The sequence below is a fragment of the Helianthus annuus genome, chromosome 2 (assembly GCF_002127325.2).
Source record: "Helianthus annuus cultivar XRQ/B chromosome 2, HanXRQr2.0-SUNRISE, whole genome shotgun sequence".
Lineage (NCBI taxonomy): Eukaryota > Viridiplantae > Streptophyta > Magnoliopsida > Asterales > Asteraceae > Helianthus > Helianthus annuus.
In genome coordinates, this window is record NC_035434.2 from 67,112,296 (window position 1) to 67,130,876 (window position 18,581).

The 18,581-nt window shown below is 36.5% G+C and overlaps 1 protein-coding gene across 1 annotated transcript in view; it reads left to right on the top strand.

Annotated features, from left to right (window-relative positions):
* LOC110893214 (zinc finger MYM-type protein 1-like) overlaps positions 1-12,214 on the top strand; it is a 75,135-nt gene extending 62,921 nt beyond the window's left edge. Inside the window, exons 2-4 of the mRNA XM_035981225.1 lie at positions 9,993-10,067; positions 10,328-11,595; positions 11,683-12,214. Coding sequence (XP_035837118.1) covers positions 9,993-10,067; positions 10,328-11,595; positions 11,683-12,214 — 1,875 coding nt within the window. The remainder of the gene's footprint in view (positions 1-9,992; positions 10,068-10,327; positions 11,596-11,682) is intronic.
* Positions 12,215-18,581: the final 6,367 nt, after the last annotated feature.

The window sequence follows — 18,581 nt, forward strand, 5'->3', positions numbered from 1 at the left end:
CACTTTCTAGGCATGTGGTAAACAAGGATGGGATTCATGTTGATCCATCCAAGGTAGACTCGATCAAGAACTGGCTTGCACCCCGTACACCAACAGAAATCCGCCAATTCTTGGGTTTGGCGGGCTATTACAGAAGGTTCATCAAGGATTTCTCCAAGATAGCGCAACCTCTCACCTCACTAACTCAGAAGGGTGTCACCTATCGTTGGGGTGATGCATCGGAATCTGCATTTCAGCACTTAAAGGATAGACTTTGTGGCACACCGATTCTCTCATTACCTGAAGGCACAGACGATTTTGTGGTTTACTGCGACGCCTCGATCCAAGGACTTGGTTGCGTGTTGATGCAACGAGATAAGCTTATTGCTTATGCATCGCCCGCCAACTCAAAATTCACGAAAGGAATTACACTACACATGATCTGGAGCAGGGAGCTGTTGTCTTCGCACTTAAGATATGGAGACATTACCTGTACGGTACCAAGTGCACCATTTATACCGATCACAGGAGTCTCGAGTATATCTTCAAGCAGAAGGAGTTGAACATGCAACAATGGCGATGGGTCGAGTTCTTGAATGACTACGAATGCGCGATCAAGTACCATCCGGGAAGGCCAATGTTGTGGCTGATGCACTCAGTCGAAAAGATACTACACCTAAACGCGTGCGTGCGTTACAACTTACCATCCAATCTAGTCTTCCTACACAAATACGAGATGCTCAGGTTGAAGCTTTGAAAGCGGAGAACGTGTGCATCAAGGAAACGATTAGAACAAAAGGAAGACGGCGCTTACTGCGTTACAGGGCGCATTTGGGTCCCACATTATGGAAATCTACGTGAACTGGTGATGGATGAAGCACACAAGTCTCGCTGCTAAGTACATGCTAGTTCGGATAAGATGTACCACGACCTAAAGACTACATATTGGTGGCCTAGCATGAAAGCCCACATAGCAACTTACGTTAGCAAATGTTTGACTTGTGCGAGAGTCAAGTCGGAATATCAGAAACCATCGGGCCTACTCCAACAACTAGAAATACCACAATGGAAATGGGAGCAAATTTCCATGGATTTCGTTACTGGCCTACCTAGATCTCAATGTGGAAATGAGACTATTTGGGTTATAGTGGATCGATTGACTAAGGCTGCACACTTTTTGGCCATCAAAGAAATAGACAAGTTCTCTACTTTAGCAGACGTTTACTTAAAGGAAGTGGTTTCAAGGCACGGGGTGCCAACCTCCATTATTTCCGATCGAGATGCGTGTTTTACTTCTGAACTGTGGCAGGCAATGCACAAGTCCTTTGGCTCACGTTTAGACATGAGTACCGCTTATCACCCACAGACGGATGGGCAGTCTGAACGCACCATCCAAACCCTTGAAGATATTCTTAGGGCTTGTGTAATCGATTTTGGCAATGGTTGGGAAAAACATCTACCGTTAGTGGAATTTTCGTATAACAACAGTTACCACACCAGCATCCAAGCCGCTACATTTGAGGCATTGTACGGACATAAATGTCGATCACCTCTTTGCTGGGCAGAAGTTGGTGACAGCCAAATCACGGGTCCAGAACTTGTAGTAGACACAACGGAAAGGATTGCACAGATACGACAATGAATGGCGGCAGCTCGTAACCGTCAGAAAAGCTACGCTGATAAGCGCAGGAAACCACTCGAGTTCCAGGTTGGGGAGCGAGTGCTACTCAAAGTCTCACCTTGGAAAGGTGTAGTTCGTTTTGGCAAACGAGGCAAACTTAACCCACGATACGTTGGAGCTTTTGAAATCATAGAGAAAATAGGCAAAGTGTGCTACAAACTAAACCTACCCGCAGAACTCAGTGGCGTTCACAACGTATTTCACGTGTCAAATCTGAAGAAGTGTCTGTCAGATGAGACCCTCGTAATTCCTTTGAAGGAGCTCACTATCGACGATCAGTTGCGATTCGTCGAGGAACCAGTTGAAATCACAGACCGAGACGTTAAGGTTCTCAAACACACCAGAATACCTCTTGTTCGAGTTCGTTGGAACTCCCGTCGTGACCCAGAGTTTACCTGGGAACGAGAAGACCAAATGAAACTCAAGTATCCCCAGTTGTTCAAGAACAGTGCAACCACTACTGAGGCTGAAGCTACTGCGGAATTTCGGGACGAAATTCCAAACCAACCGGGGGATGATGTGACACCCCAGGAAAACCAGGAAACAACGCAACACAACTAGCTTCCTCAGTAACCACGTGCTAAATTTCAGGACGAAATTTCTTTCAAGTTGGGGATAACGTAACAACTCGAGTTTTCAAGGCCTTTCCTCGACGCACTATTGTTCACTATTGTGTTTTGCATAACTTGTTTGCCTTGTATTTGTGCACGATTAGTTATATGTTTGAGATGATTGTTTGATATGTGGTGTTATTATTTAAATAATGTAGTTAAGGTGTTTAGTGGCACAAACTTGTGAACTGTTTTAAGTTAGGAACTACCTCAATGAAACACGGTAGTTTCGCCACCTATACTGCTCGACGAAACACCACCCTTACACTAACACCCTTACCCGACGAAACTTGTGGAGTTTCGTCGCCCCCACCTATGTTTCGTCGTCACTAAGATGGACTCCCGGCCCAGACAAGGCCCAACTGTGACTCGCATACATATATTTACGTAATTTGCACGGAGATTTCTTTTAGCAAACCCTAGTATCTCATTCTCCTCTCTATCACCGACGGCAGCCATTCCCTCGCACCTAGCTCTTCCCCTCTCACCGATTGGAGTATTGTCAAACCTTCGATTCTCCGGTGAGTGCGACAATGCTTGCCCTAATATATGTTGTTTGTTTAAGTGTTATATAAATTGTTGACTGCTTACTGTTGATGCAAATCATGATCATGTATGTGAACCATTGGAATATTCTATTGATGGTACAGATATAGAAATCATCTAGGGTATAAATTAAAAATATCGATATGATCATACATGAAATAATTTGTTGCGAAATTCTGAAACCTGGTAGTGTTAGGGATGATCTTGTTGTATGTTGATGATCAAAGGGTTTCATGTGAATTAGGGAACGATGATAATGGCATGATATAACTGATGATTAGAATGGTTTAGGGTAATGATTAGTTGATGACTGAACCTTGAACGGTAGAAGATGTGGTAACTGTTGAAACTCATGTTTTGGCGAAACCCAGGTAGAGGAAACCCACATCGCGGCGAAACTCCTTACTCGACGTAACCCATGCATATCGACGAAACATGGGGGGTTTCGTCGATGAAGGATCACGACGAAACATGAATGTTTCGTCAATGGGAGGGTTTCGTCGAGAGGTCAAATGAAACAGACGACTAGGATGATTTCTGTGATGGATGTGTATGATCATGCTAATAATCAAGGATGTCTATTGTTACTGATATGTATTGTTAATGATACCTATTATTGGTGAGGCCTACTGATAATGACAATAAATGTTAATGTGCTCATTGTTAACCATGTGTAGTTATGATCACGTGACATAAGTAACCTTTTACATCTCACACCTTTAACTGTTAAGCAATATGTTGGAACTTAAATATGACTTGTGGACTTGATAGGGCCTTGTAACTGCTGTGTGTATTCAGAAACTGTTATGAACATAAACTTGTACAATACGAACATGAACTGATTATGTATACGTGTATACCTTAGGCTTTGACTCATTAATTGGAAAACGAGTAGTTAAGCGTACCGAGCAAACCAAGGTGAGTTTACACTTTCACAAGGCATGGGATTCCCAAGGGTTGGGAATGGGTAAAGGATTTAAACCAACACCGCGTGATATCCTGGTTTGGAACACGTACACACCTCTTACTTGAAGGGTGACAACATGTGATAAGGAACTAATTGGAAACTGCGTGATATCCTAGTTTGGAACACGTACACACCCTCTTACTTGAAGGGTGACAACCTAAATTCTGGACCAAAACTCTATCATTAAGTCCCTCATTTTTATATCGACTTAATCGTCCGGCCAATGGCGAGCGGGTCATTAGTTAGATATCGCTATTTAGGTTTGACAAGCCTCACACCGTGCCGCAGAGGACGGGCAGAGGACGGGCATGAACTAATGGATCTGGGCACTAGTCAATGATGATAGACATTTATGGCAGGGCACCAACTTATTTTAGTCAGTGGTCGATATGGTAAACATGTCTAGTAGTTAACATGGGGAAGCCCCCACCAATTATGGATATGTTTGGGAAACAGGGTAAACGGATTAACTCACAATATACAAATGAACTCCTGGTTTTGAAACAACTTAACAATGAACACCAACTGTAAACTCACTCAACTTTGTTGTTGACTCGTTGTTACATGCCTTGCAGGTCGTTAGGTACTCATGGAGCTTGCACGGGGAGGCGTGGTCGTTGTGGAACATGGATTGTCATATACCATGTCAAACATTTGATACATTTAATCTTTTGTTTTGGTTTTAAACATTATGCTTCCGCTGATTACTTAAATTATGTTTTGTTTGGACACCAATTATATTGTGTTCGGGGTTTATATTTACTTACACGCTATGTTCAATATGATTGGTGGCTTGATCCTGGTCAGTCACGCCTCCAAGCGGTGATACTCCGCATGTGGATTTTGGGGTGTGACACCACCCTTCCAGATTGCACGTGTTCACATTAATAAGACCCAAACTTTGACGAGATTTTGAAAATTTTAAAGGCTAAACGCCTAAAACAAATCATCTAAGAATAGATGATTGATTTTCAAAACGGATTTGTAATTTGTGTTCTTGTTGTGGTTGTCACCTAATGATAGATGATGGTTTTGTTTTAAAATCTAAACACAAGATAACTTGTGTTAGGGTCCTAGAAAGGTTATAATCTAGGTCAAAGCATTACTAATAACCTAATTCCCTATAACCATGAGCTCTGATACCAACTCTTCTGTCACACCCCGACCGCGTTAAAACAACAAAACCGCGGTGGAAACGTCGGGGAGTGTCGTAACAGAATCATTGTTTCACAACACATGGATTAAAGTTTCGTTTTAGTTAATTATTAAGTGTTTAACATTGTCTTAAAATAGAACAAACAAGTTCAACATATTGTCTTTCTTGTTTTATGTCACTAAGGCCTCGTCCAATCCTACGTGAGCATGCATCGTAATCATCATCAACATCATCAAACAACGGCATCTGAAACATATGTGAAAAAAAAAGTCAGCATAAAAATGTCGGCGAGCACATAGGTTTTGTGAGTGTGTCAAATTCATAGCTTGTATAAGTAGTGCAACACCTCATACAACTATTAGAGTCGATAATTGAAAACCTTGTATTGAAAAGTGTTTTGTATTGCAATATGATTAACCAACTTAATACAAGTTGGTTATAGTTTATAAAACCTCGTTGCCATGAATCTTGACAAAAACCCTTGTTTTCGTAAACCAATAGTAAATCTTCCTTGTAGAAAACTTTTATGGTTTATATTATTTAGTAAACATCGTTGTGTGTCATCGTTTGAAATCATTCGTCCAAGTGAACTAAATAACGCCACGGAATGTAATATGATAAAAGCACTTATATATAAGAAGTACCAGCGGCGTATCTACCATGCTTTTATTACATTACACCCGTCCTGTTATCTAATCAGTTACCAATAACCAATCATTAAAAAATCGTTCTATGCGTTCGTGTTATCAACCGTTGGTGTTATCAAAACCAATCGTTCAAATCGTTCATGTTATAAATCATCGTTCAATCGTTCAAATCGTTCAAATGGTTCAAGTAGTTCAAATCGTTCAAATCGTTCGTATTTTAATTGTGAAAACTAACTTTTAGTCGTCTCGTTGAACACATTCAAACCTGTGTGACTTGCCCATCGTTCAATCGTATTAACAAACCACCAAAGGGTTAGTTAAAATTCATCAGGTTCTGTCGTTACCCACATTACCCCCATAACCATGGTGATAGTCCGATAACGGGATTTGTCAGATCCTATGTACCATAACATACTACTAGTCAGCTTGATCATAGTTAATGAATGTCATTCGATGTCTTTCGACCAACGCCCCAACAAGTTCGTTCACATTATTGAAATCGTTGTGTTTAATATAAACCATAGTTATTTGTTTTGAAAACTCGAAATCTTTTAGCACATATGCAACACCCTAAAACAATTGAAAGCAGTAAAATAGGGTAACTATGTACTCACTTGAGATTTGCAAAGTATCCTCGATCAAGGAAATTAAGTGGCACCTAGTATCGGATCACTATGTTAATAAATCGGCACCTAAATCGGGAAATCGGGTAGAATGAGGTCTCGTAAACCAAATGAGCGTTGGAACTCATATGATATGGTTAATACAAGCCTACATTCTGATTTGATACCATCCTAAGTGCTTATGACCCGTTATGACCGGTTAATGTAGTCTACGCTACTTTAACCCGTCATTTGCGCAAAAGCGCATTTGGATAGCCTAACTAGTCCTATGACAAGTATTATATGCCCTAACATGTTTAATATTGTTGCATAATCAGTTTAAGTGTTAAAATTTAAGTTACATATGCTTAAATTCGAATTACGCGTAAAAAGGGCATTTTGGTCATTTTCCGAAGGCATAGAAACTACCTATCATAGAACTAATCAAACGGAGTGACCATAAGGTATAACCTTGGAAGGTATTCCCTATACAACTATGGTTACAAAATATGTCTGGTCGGATCCTAATGATCGACCAAACGGGTCGGGTTCGAAAGTCTAAGCGGTTGTCGAGACCGCTTGACTTACGACCCTAAACAAGCACTAAACTAGGAGTGACGAGTTAAACATGTTAAAACATGTTTAACTACGTTAGAAAACTGATTTGGTATCAAAACAAAGTGTTTTTATACTCGAAAATAGTTTCGTCGCAAAATGCACATAAACGTGCATTTTAACCGAAACTTTGACTTGTCACTTCGACTAGTAAACGTGGTAATCAGTAGGTATAATCGCAAGGGATTATAACCATCGTGATTACGCTCACATTGCAAAGTTCAAACGAACTTTGACTTGACCAAATCATGGTCAAAGCAGAAAGTCAAACATTGTTTGACTTTCTTGCTTGAAATATATAACAACGCATGAAAGAACACTTACAAGTGTTCTAGGCTGAAGAAGATGACTAAGAAAACTCAGTTATGAAGCATCCAACAAGAGTGGTAGCCTCAAATCAGAGATACAGTGAAAGAGAATGGAATGAGCAATGAGTTGAGCAAATGAGGTGGGTATTTATACAAATCTTGGAGCTACAAGATCATGACAAGTGGCTTGTGTATTGCCCAAGCAAGTGTAGGATTATTACAAGTGTTAGGCTAGAAATTAAAGCCTTGATGATCATACAAGAAGCCCACAAGATTGTATAAAAAACGAGCAAAAACCAAGGCTGTTGCTGAATTGAAATAAACTGCCAGCACTGTTTCTCGCGATCCGCGACCCATACAGGGTCTCTGGTTCGTGGCCAGCCTATCAGTCTGCTATTCAGAACTTTCAGTTTTGGCAGAACTGGTCCCTGCAGCTCAGAACTTGTTTTTCGACGCGTTTAACCCCCGTTAACCCATTTTCAAGGCTCTACAAGGATGTTCAAGCATAGGGGACTTGAAATATGCTTCAAAATATCACGGATGTCGGTTCATTTGGTCGTACGGTCGCGTTTTTCAGTTAATTACGACGAAACTCGAACGGACGTGAAAAGGATCCAAATTACGCGAGGAAAGGTATTTTTGCGTTCCTATCACTAAAATACAAGATTCTAGTGATTACAAAAATTTTTGGATGTCCGGATATGGTCAGAATGCGAGATATGCACGTAAATGCAAACTTTCGTAGTTTTGACGCTTTTAGTCCCTATGATCAAATAAGCGCATTTTCGCATACCGAACCCCTCAAAACTTATTTCTAAGCTATGTTAAGGGTATTTAGGGTATGTTTAGCTTATGATCATGTTCCGGAGTGTACGTTGCTATACGAATTGGCAGACTTTTGCAGTTTGTCGCAAGTAGTCCCTGTGATCGAATAAACTTGTTTTTGACATACCAAACCCTTTAAAACTTATTTCTAACTTATGTAAAGATTATTTAAGGTATGTTAAGCATATGTAACTATTCCAGAGTGTTTGTCGCATTAAACTGATTACGTTTACGTAATAGTTTGCATATAACTTTCTAGAAATTGATTTAGAGCTTGAAATCGAACAAGAATTGATATGTGCAATTGTCACATGTATTTGTACAAATCCCAATATTGAAATACAAGATTTCATTGGATTCGTATTTGTATGATGGTCGTAGAGGCACAGATGTCACATTTGTAATTCTTCAATTACTGCCGGTATGTTGGGGTTTTGTATACAAAATGTGAAAGACGTTACCATTGGACAAAGAGTTAGCCAATGAGTAATATGACCCACAAGTCAGGTGTTGATAGTACAGAATGAGTAATTGAGTAGATATAAGCAAATGTAATTGCGGATGCCCTCAATACTGTAAAGTTGTAAAACTGTTTTGATTAAACTGGGATGCACTCGCCAGTATTTCTTGCTGATAAAACTGTTTTTTTAAAGCGCGTTTCTGGAAACAAAATGTGAAAGCCAATAGAAGCCAGCTGGAGAGCACTGAAGACTTGGAAAGATGGCTATAAAAGTTACCTAAATAAAAAGGAGTTTTTTGTTTTCAACAATTAGGGTTTATCCCTACAAATGTATTGTAAAATGAACTTGGGTTTTATCCCAAATGATTTGTTATTAAAAGTTTGGTGTTTAACTCTGATAAAAATATTTCCTAACTACGGTCCTGATGCATTCCGCTGCCAAATTAATAAACACTGATACCATCTGACTAGCTCGCGGCACCCGCTCCCGGGCAGGGGTCGGGGGTTGCGACACCAAAGTATGAAGAAATAGACTTTCCCATCAGATCTCTGATTGATCCCTTAGCACTTCCTACTGCAAAGAACATTTCATCAGCTGCCATTGGCTACCCAAAGAAACAAAAAGAAATGTCAGCAGAAGCACCAAGATGAGATAATTAAAGAAGGGATCAGAAATAAACTATTGTATGGGTATCCAAACACAAATCCAGAAGATCTACTTAGTCGAGTCTTGGGAAAACAATTTCCCTCAACACGTCAGATAACATATGCCCTAAGAAATCCATTTAGCTTAAAATTCTAAAATGAACGTCTGGTAAGACAAGCCATGAATTGACATTAGCCAGCGCTAATGGAGAAGTTGAAAAGATCTTTATGAACAATGCCCATGGGCTCAATAATAAAGATCTGCAGGTCCTTCTAAGGTTTGAACTTGAATCAGATCCAGATGACTATCTCTTAATGAAATTTGAGTACCAATTCAAGGGTGAGATCAGAGAGAAGTTGATGACAAATAAAGATTCATCTAATAAACATCTATATTTGAAATCCCTATTCAATATAAAAAGTCTTGATATAACTTCCTACTTGTGTGTTTATCTTATTTAAACTGCAATTTACAAATTGTTTGTTCTTTCTTGTTTAATGCTCACAAGTATAACTAACGCAGATCCAACAGTATCTTTACAAATATCCATTATTTTTAATTAAGTAAATTTGTTATGCTTAATGCTATTTGATTAGTCTTATAAAGTTATATCTTAAATCATAAAGCTTAAAAGGGTATTCACTATACATCGCTGACAGGCCTTTGGATGGGTACGCCCTTGATCAGGGGCGAAGGATCATGGGTGCTCGGGGGTGCACCCGCCCACCCCAATGTTTCGGTTAGAAGTGTATATGGTTCGATTTTTCGTCCGAAAATTTTAAAATTATATAGGATCGCCACCCCGATTATTTTTCCTAAATGATGGGTAATTTGGTAAATATATTTTAACTCTTATTTTTATTTGTTTAACCCTAGATTACCCACCATACAATAAACTTAATACCCAAATTATAACTATCAAATATAATAATCTTATATTCTTATTCAGCCGACATATGTTCTGCACTTCTGCCGTGCCGTCTGCGATTGTACTCTGCCACAGCCAAAGACTTTTGGGGCCAAGGTGAGTGTTACATGGCTTTTGCAATCCTTATCCATTTTTTTTTGAATTCATTCCTAATTCAGAATTTCTTAACAATTCTTTATTTTTTTTATTGTTATTATGAATGCATTGAGTAACAATTAGGAATCATTAATGTTTATCTTTATTCATGAATTAGAATCATATTTACATAAATAATAGATCTAAAATACTTAATAGATAAAGAGGATTTGATACCTTGATGATGAATTAATTAATGTATTATTAGTACTTTTTGTTAGGAATTCATGGGAAAGACGAAAACTATTCATTCTTTTTTCAAAAGAAAGGATGACGAACAAGAGAGTAAACGTCAAAAAACTTCAACTAGTGAGCCTGAAGAGCATGAAGCGCCACCACCACCACAATCAAACACAATTCCAAACGAAGCTCCACCACCACAATCAAACTCAAATGAAGCTCCACAACCACAATCCGACACTAATGAAGTGGATGTTAATCTTATAGAAAGAGATCCCGGTAAACGAAAACCAATGTGGGAACATCCGGTTAATTTAAGAGAACAAGTAAGGCGTGCTTATCTTTCTTTTGGACCTTACCAAATAGAACTTGCAGAATATAAAGTTAATGGTACAAAGAAGCAAGCTCGTAGGTTCCGATATCCTTGGTTCAAACTTTACCCTAATTGGTTAGAGTATTCTCCAACAACACATTCGGCTTATTGCTTTCTATATTATCTTTTTTGTGACAAACCAAATATGAGCCATGGTCATGATACATTTACAGTTAAAGGGTTTGAGAATTGGAATAAAGTTTGTGGGAAACAATGTGCATTCATGAAGCACATTAAAACTTCAAATCATAGAGACGCCCTTTTATTCAGTCAAAACTTATTGAACCAAGAAGCACACGTTGATAATTCCATATCGAAGCCAAATAAGGAGATAATTATGAAGAACCGTTTACGATTAAAGACTATTGTTGATGTAGTTCGTTGGTTGACATACCAAGCCTGTGCTTTACGAGGACATGATGAATCTGCTAGTTCTAAAAATCGAGGTAATTTTCTGGAATTGCTAACGCTTCTTGCTTCTTATAATGATGAAGTTTCAAAGGTTATACTAGAGAATGCTCCTTATAATGCAAAGTATACTTCTGGAGATATTCAAAAAGAAATTCTTAGTATTATTGCAAATAAAATTCGAAAGCATATTCGTAGTGAAGTGGGGGATTCGGCCTTTTGTGTCATGGTTGATGAGTCACGAGATGAGTTAAAGAAAGAGCAAATGGCCATAGTTGTGAGATTTATTGATGAAGAAGGGATGATACAAGAAAGGTTCTTGGATTTGGTTCATGTTAGGGATACTTTATCAGCAACCCTAAAAACAAGTTTGTGGAAACAACTTTTGCATTATCAATTTGATGTTAGTAAAATTCGTGGGCAAGGTTATGACGGTGCTAGCAATATGAGAGGGAAATGGAACGGATTACAAGCACTTGTTCTTGAAGAATGTCCTTACGCGTATTACGTTCATTGCTTTGCTCACAGGTTAGTTACTTGGTTATTTTTTTCTTTCATTATTCAGTTTGACTAAAATACTTTTATGCTTATTACGGTTTTGCTTTTTGCTAACAGGTTACAACTTGCCTTGGTTTGTGCTTCAAGGGAAGTTATTCCAGTACACCAATTCTTTACATACTTAGTTGACATAGTTAATGTGGTTTGTGCTTCTAGTAAGCGGCATGATGAATTACAAAAGGCAAAGGCAAGCGAGGTTGAAAAGTTATTGGAACTGGGTGAAATCAATTCGGGGAAAGGACAGAATCAACTTGGGACATTAAGAAGAGCTGGTGATACTCGTTGGGGGTCTCACTATAACTCCGTTTGTAGTTTGATTAAGATGTTTGATGCCACTCGTGTTGTTCTCGCAGGAATAATCGATGACGTAGCTCATACTACTTTTGCTCAACGTGGAGATGCTGAAGGAGCTTGGCGTAACATGCAATCATTTGAATTTGTCTTTATTCTTCACTTGATAGAGAAAGTAATGAGAAAAACCGAAATACTTTCTCAAGCATTACAAAGTAAATCCCAAGATATTCTGAATGCCATGGAATTAGTCTCGGCAACAAAGATAACTCTAAATAATTACAGAAACGATGGATGAGATTCTTTAATTAAAGAAGTTACTTTGTTTTGTAACAAACATCAAATAGAAGTTCCGGATATGAAAGCTCCATTTACATCTACTCGGTATCGGGCTCGTAAAAACGATCTTCAATTTACATTTGAACATTATTACCGAGTAGATCTGTTTACATCCACATTGGATAAACAGATACATGAGTTAAATAGTAGATTCAATGAGCGCACGATTGAGTTGCTATCTCTTAGTTCTAGTCTAGTTTCAAAAGTGATTAACATTGATCAGATTTGTCTTCTAGTTGAGAAGTTTTATCATGAAGATTTTACGGACAAAGAGATCACTGGGTTACGAAGACAGTTAGAGCTTTTTAATGTTGAATTGTCAAAGAATATCAGGCTAAGTAGTGTATCAACTCTTTCTGATCTATGCAAAACTCTTGTGAAAACTAACAAACGAGAGGAGTACGCTTTGGATGATAGAGTTGTTCGGCTAATCTTGACACTTCCAGTTTCAACGGCAACAACAGAGCGGGGATTTTCAGCAATGAAAATATTCAAGAATCGCCTTCGCAATAAAATGGCTGATGAATATCTCACAAATAGTTTGGTGATTTACATAGAAAAAGAAATTGCTGATAAGTTTGATTCGGAAGACATAATTGATGAATTCAAAAATCTTAAAGGTCGTCGGGCTGATTTGTAATTATTCGTCCAGGTTCCATTTATCTCATATCTTTATATATATATATATATATATATATATATATATATATATATATATATATATATATATATATATATATATATATATATATATGTATGTATGTATATATATATACAAGTCTTTTGTTTGTTATACAATATTTTGTTTTTCTATGTGCAAGAACGGGTCCTTTAAATAAGTGATTTTTTTTAGTTTTATTTGGAACTATTATTATTTGACCCGACTTGAATCGAATAGCCGACCTGACCCGACCCGAAACATAACTATAGGAAAAAAAAATTGAGTCCCATCACTTTACGCCCACTCGAAACTTTTGGTCAAGCTCCGCCACTGCCCTTGATCACTGTGTTATTATCAAACATTAAACATCATATCATTTTTATACTTCCCCTTAATTTAGATTTGTTAATGTAATGATTAAATATTATTTAATCTTATACCAGTTTATAACATTAAAAAACATATAAACAAAAATGTGACATTCATTGTGTTTTTTTTTTACTAAATTATGCATGTTTAAGTCCAAGTAGCAATTAATAGTTTATTTTAAAAGTAGATTTTATACAACAAAAATATTATACAACTGGTTTATTTAATAGTCATCTTAAAATAGAAACTATAAAAAAGTTATAATTACTTTAAAGAAATAATAATGTATTTATATTGTAGCCTAAACTAAAAACTGATAACGTAAATTTTTATAAAACTAAAATTTAAAGAAGTATGGTATATTCGAATAAATTGAATAATGTTATGAAAAAAGATTTGACTATAAATTTATATTTCCAAATAAGGTATATCATCTAAGAAAGTAACTCTTAACGTGTAAATCTATAATTCTAACATCCCTGTCATGTACCTTTCAAAGTTATTTGAAAATTTGTAAATCAATCAAATAATATTTAAAAAAACATGAGTATAGTGATGTGTACCTCATCCACATATATATTTACTCACGAGACACCATGCACAAAAATAAAATGTGTGTCATGGCAGTTGCTAGAATCATACGCATATTAGTTACTTGTTTTATTTATTTATCTTACTGCATAGCGGGTTAGTGACTTGGTGGGAGTAGTGGTTTGGATGGTTACAATTGTTAAGTCTTATTTAAACGAGTTTGTATCTCCATTTTATTTTATGAATGAAAAATATGAATTAATCACTTCCAAAAATCTCTAAATTCTCTTAAGTTCTTATCTATTTTCTTTGGATCAATTGGTTAACGATTTGGTTCGTAACAATTGGTATCAGAGCGGTCTTGATCCACATCAATGGACGCTCAAACTCTATCCAAATACGAGTTGTTCGATCGAATCGAGTCAAGTATTGCTCGGATGATCGATATTCTCAAGAACCGACCTCAGTTACCACCACCAATTTCAGCCGCCACACCAATCGCCATGTCACCCGTTTCCACCACACCGCCGACATATACACCCATCTCAACACCAAAATCCACCACCTTCGGCCAACCTCCCGCCGCACCGAAACCATCCCCGCTACGAGTACCGAAAACCACACCAACACGGCCATCATTACCGAAACCATTTGCGTCAAGACCGAACCCAACACCAACACTAGCATTAATACTATGTCCTAAATGGAACATGGGTTTCACAAAGACTGCCTGGGAGATGAGTATAACAGGCATGCCACAATTTCACTGGAGTTCAAAGTGGTACAAAGAAGACTCAATCGAAAGTGTAGCCAAGCAACGTGAGTGGCGACCACCTTGGCACCCATCACGTCAATACATAGAGACCGCTCCTAACGTCGTTGTACGCCTCGAATGGCTACCGCCGTGGAATTCGCTCATGTTGCATCGGGATTGTCAACCTTGTGGACAAGGTTCTTTCAAGGGGGATAGAATGATGTGTATCTCATCCACATATATATTTACTCACGAGACACCATGCACAAAAATGAAATGTGTGTCATGGCAGTTGCTAGAATCATATGCATATTAGTTACTTGTTTTATTTATTTATCTTACTGCATAGTGGGTTAGTGACTTAGTGGGAGTAGTGGTTTGGATGGTTACAATTGTTAAGTCTTATTTAAACGAGTTTGTATCTCCATTTTATTTTATGAATGAAAAATATGAATTAGTCACTTCCAAAAATCTCTAAATTCTCTCAAGTTCTTAGGCTATAGGGTGTGGTCATGATCCTTATGATCTCCATGACCCTCCACATTAACGCCATGTCACTTACTTTTAATCCATCATTCAAAACCACTACCCTAAGGGTGTGGTCATGACCCAAACCAATAATCTTTTATTTTAATTTATTTGTAAAAAAGGAAAAAAGAACATTAAAAAAGGAAAGGAGGGTCATGGTTGCCATGGTTTAATCCATGCCAACCATGGTGAATGAAGTAAGGGGGTGGTATAGCAATTTATTAATGATCCTACATGGCAATTAATGACCCAACCATGCCCCCCACACCCTTTAGCCTTATCTATTTTCTTTGGATCAATTGGTTAACGATTTGGTTCGTAACATATAGTTGTGTTTTTAATGTAATTATTTAATCGTTCCATAACCACTTTCCAAATTACCACCATCATTACCAGAAATATATTTAATATCTTATTGTTCGGCTTTCAACATCCATACTGCAAAGGTTTGTTTATTCTTTAATTGTTTTTAACCGATTTAATATCACACTTTACGAACACGTAATTTAATTGAGCAACAAACAAAATTAGTCAAAATAATATTCGTTTATTTTCTTACATGAAAAAGAAAAATAAAAATTTATGATTGTTTTCTTGACAACCACTAGCGAGAGTTGATTTGTATTTTGTTAACAAAAGGAAGGACGCACTCAAAACACTAAGACTATCTCCAATGCATCTTTAACATCCTTATCTTTACAAGCCTTTATCATTGGAGTAATCGTGCTCTTTGAACCCCTTAACAATGGAGCCCTTAATTATAAATACATGTTTGTATTGGTTTTGGTGATAATGTGGACCCAGACTAAAAAAAACTTTTATTTAAGTATTGTGTGTAGTGAGTAGGTGATGGGTTGAAAATTTAGAAGAGTAAGGATATTTGTAGGGTTAGAGATGAAATGATGGTTTTTAAGGATTTGTAAGGATATCATGTGACAGATGATGTGGCAGCTAATGAAGCTTAAGGGCACCCGTAGCGTTGGAGATAGCCTAATACTAAACAAAGATGAGAAACTTACAAATAAGACAACAAATGTGATGTACAAAGAAATATTTAGAAATTTATAGTTTTGTTATTTCACATTGTGTAACCCGTGTAGCTCACAAGTACCTAAACTAGTTACCTAATAAATGAATACAAAATTGAACACGTATCACCACCATAGTTTACCCTACCATTTTTCTCTCGTTCAAATCCCTCTGTAATTCTAAATAATGAAATGTTTTATAAATTAAAAAAAGGTAACTTAATCATATTTAAACATTATTTATTTATTTTCCTTTACCCATTTATGACATAAAAAATTCATTATTAACTATGAAAATATTTTATTCGTCATACAAAAACTGGTAACATGGATCATTGTTTTATAACAACTAATAAAAAAAGAAAACAAATTTAATTTATTACATACCAATAAAATTATTTTCATTTACTTTTATTTGTATACATTATATGTAAAAATAATACATAATTTCAGTCGTATAAAGAATATATATATATTTTTGTAGTACATATTTCATTATTTAACTAGTGTAATACATGAGTCTATTATACTATTTCAATGTTGCTTATTAGCATAAGATGATTTTGGTGATAAATTCAAGTTAGTCGTCTGAATTGTTATATGGTTAAAAAATACGTCAGCTATATCAAGTTTTATAGGTTATGTAATTATATTGTTTTGATTATACAACATTATGTAATGTAATACACGAGTCTAATATTTGAATAACGTTAAACACCAAACTTAAGTATATTATAAAAATAATCCTTAAGTAAAAAATATAAAAATGTTGGATTTTTCAAAGATAAATAGAATCAATGCTGATAAGAATATGTGAGAAGCATAATATCTGGGCGGTGGAAGTGGGTTATAGAACATGTAGTTTAGGTAGTGCCACGTCATTTTTTAGTTATTTCATTTAAAAATATATATCCTTTTTTGTCATACTAGGTGTAGTACCCGTGTAATCAAACGGTTAGGTTTAATAACGATCGAAATCAAATACTAAAAAAAAAGATTATAATATATCATTTAAATTTTTTCTTTAGTTACATATCTTTATAAAATAATGTTAAAGACAGTAGGGATGCATTTATAACCGGCGGCTTTAGGTCATGTGCACTAAAATACAACTGTTGTTGCTGTATAAATAATAAAATCGTTCGAAGATCATAAAAATAATTTCGCAATTAAATCAAACTAAAAGAACAGTATAATTGACAACCCAATTAATTGGTGGTTTCTTTGTTGCATCTGCAAGATTCGTGAGTTTGGGTTCCTCGAGAGAAGCCAAAAATGCACTTTCTGCATCAGTTTTAGTATCAGCCCTACGTCATCTCCTTTTGTAGTGTCCTACCATGATTCATAAGTTAAGAAGTACCTAAACATACATTAAGATAACAGTAGCAATTTTAATTATACTCAAAACTTGTTGGGAGGTTTTTGGGTTGGAAGCAGTCCAAAACTCTTCTTCAAGAGAACTCTCTGCTTCGAGAACTTGTCATCAGGTGACTGACACTGACTGAGCTGGAAGTTAAAGAAAAATTTATGCGTTATTTAGTGTTCAAAATTATATAATAAGATGTGAATTACAATACATCGGAATAAAAGAAGTTTTGACAACTGACCATTCAGAATAAAAGAAGTTTTGACAACAATACCTCTTCAATAGCCTTTTCTCTCAGTCGTTCAAAGAGATGGAGCGTTTTAATCTAAGCTTGTGATTTGCTCAGTTCGCGGTCTTTATCTGCAGAAGAACAAACAATATCAACATTCAAACAACAAAAAAGGATTCAATTAATCCAATAGATCATTTTGCATTAATCAACTCTGACTTCAATTTCCAATCGACTAAGCTTGAGTTTCACCAGATCCGGACCATGGAGCACCATTATAAGATCGTCGACATCTAAACTCGACCTCACCATAGACCTCATACAGCTCGTAGTACCCGAACCCTACCACCTCCACTCCCCCAGTCCTTAAAAGATTCGGAAAACGTCAACGACAACATATACTATTAACTACCTTAGATCTAATATACTATTCCTGACATTTTGATCTCACAATCTATGACAAAATATGGCACCATATTGTTGCTCTATTTTCTGTATTAAAATGATTTTATATACATAATTGATCATCGTACTTCCACACTATTTTCAGTCACATTTTCTTTAAAAAATATTTATTAATCACGTAATTATACTTTCTCGACATTTCAATTAAATTTCTTTTCTCTATTATCTTTGAATCAACTAATGTAAGATTATAAGCCATATATTATCATTGACTCAACTTATGGTTAAGTTTAGGAGCCGTATTCACAAAACAGTATTTTGTGGAGAAAATAGTGGTTGAAACCACTGTTGGCTTAAAACTGTGGTTTCAAATCATTGTTGGGTTAAAACAGTGTTTATGGAGAAAACAATGGTTGAAACAACTGTTGGCTTAAAACTGTGGTCTCAACCAATAT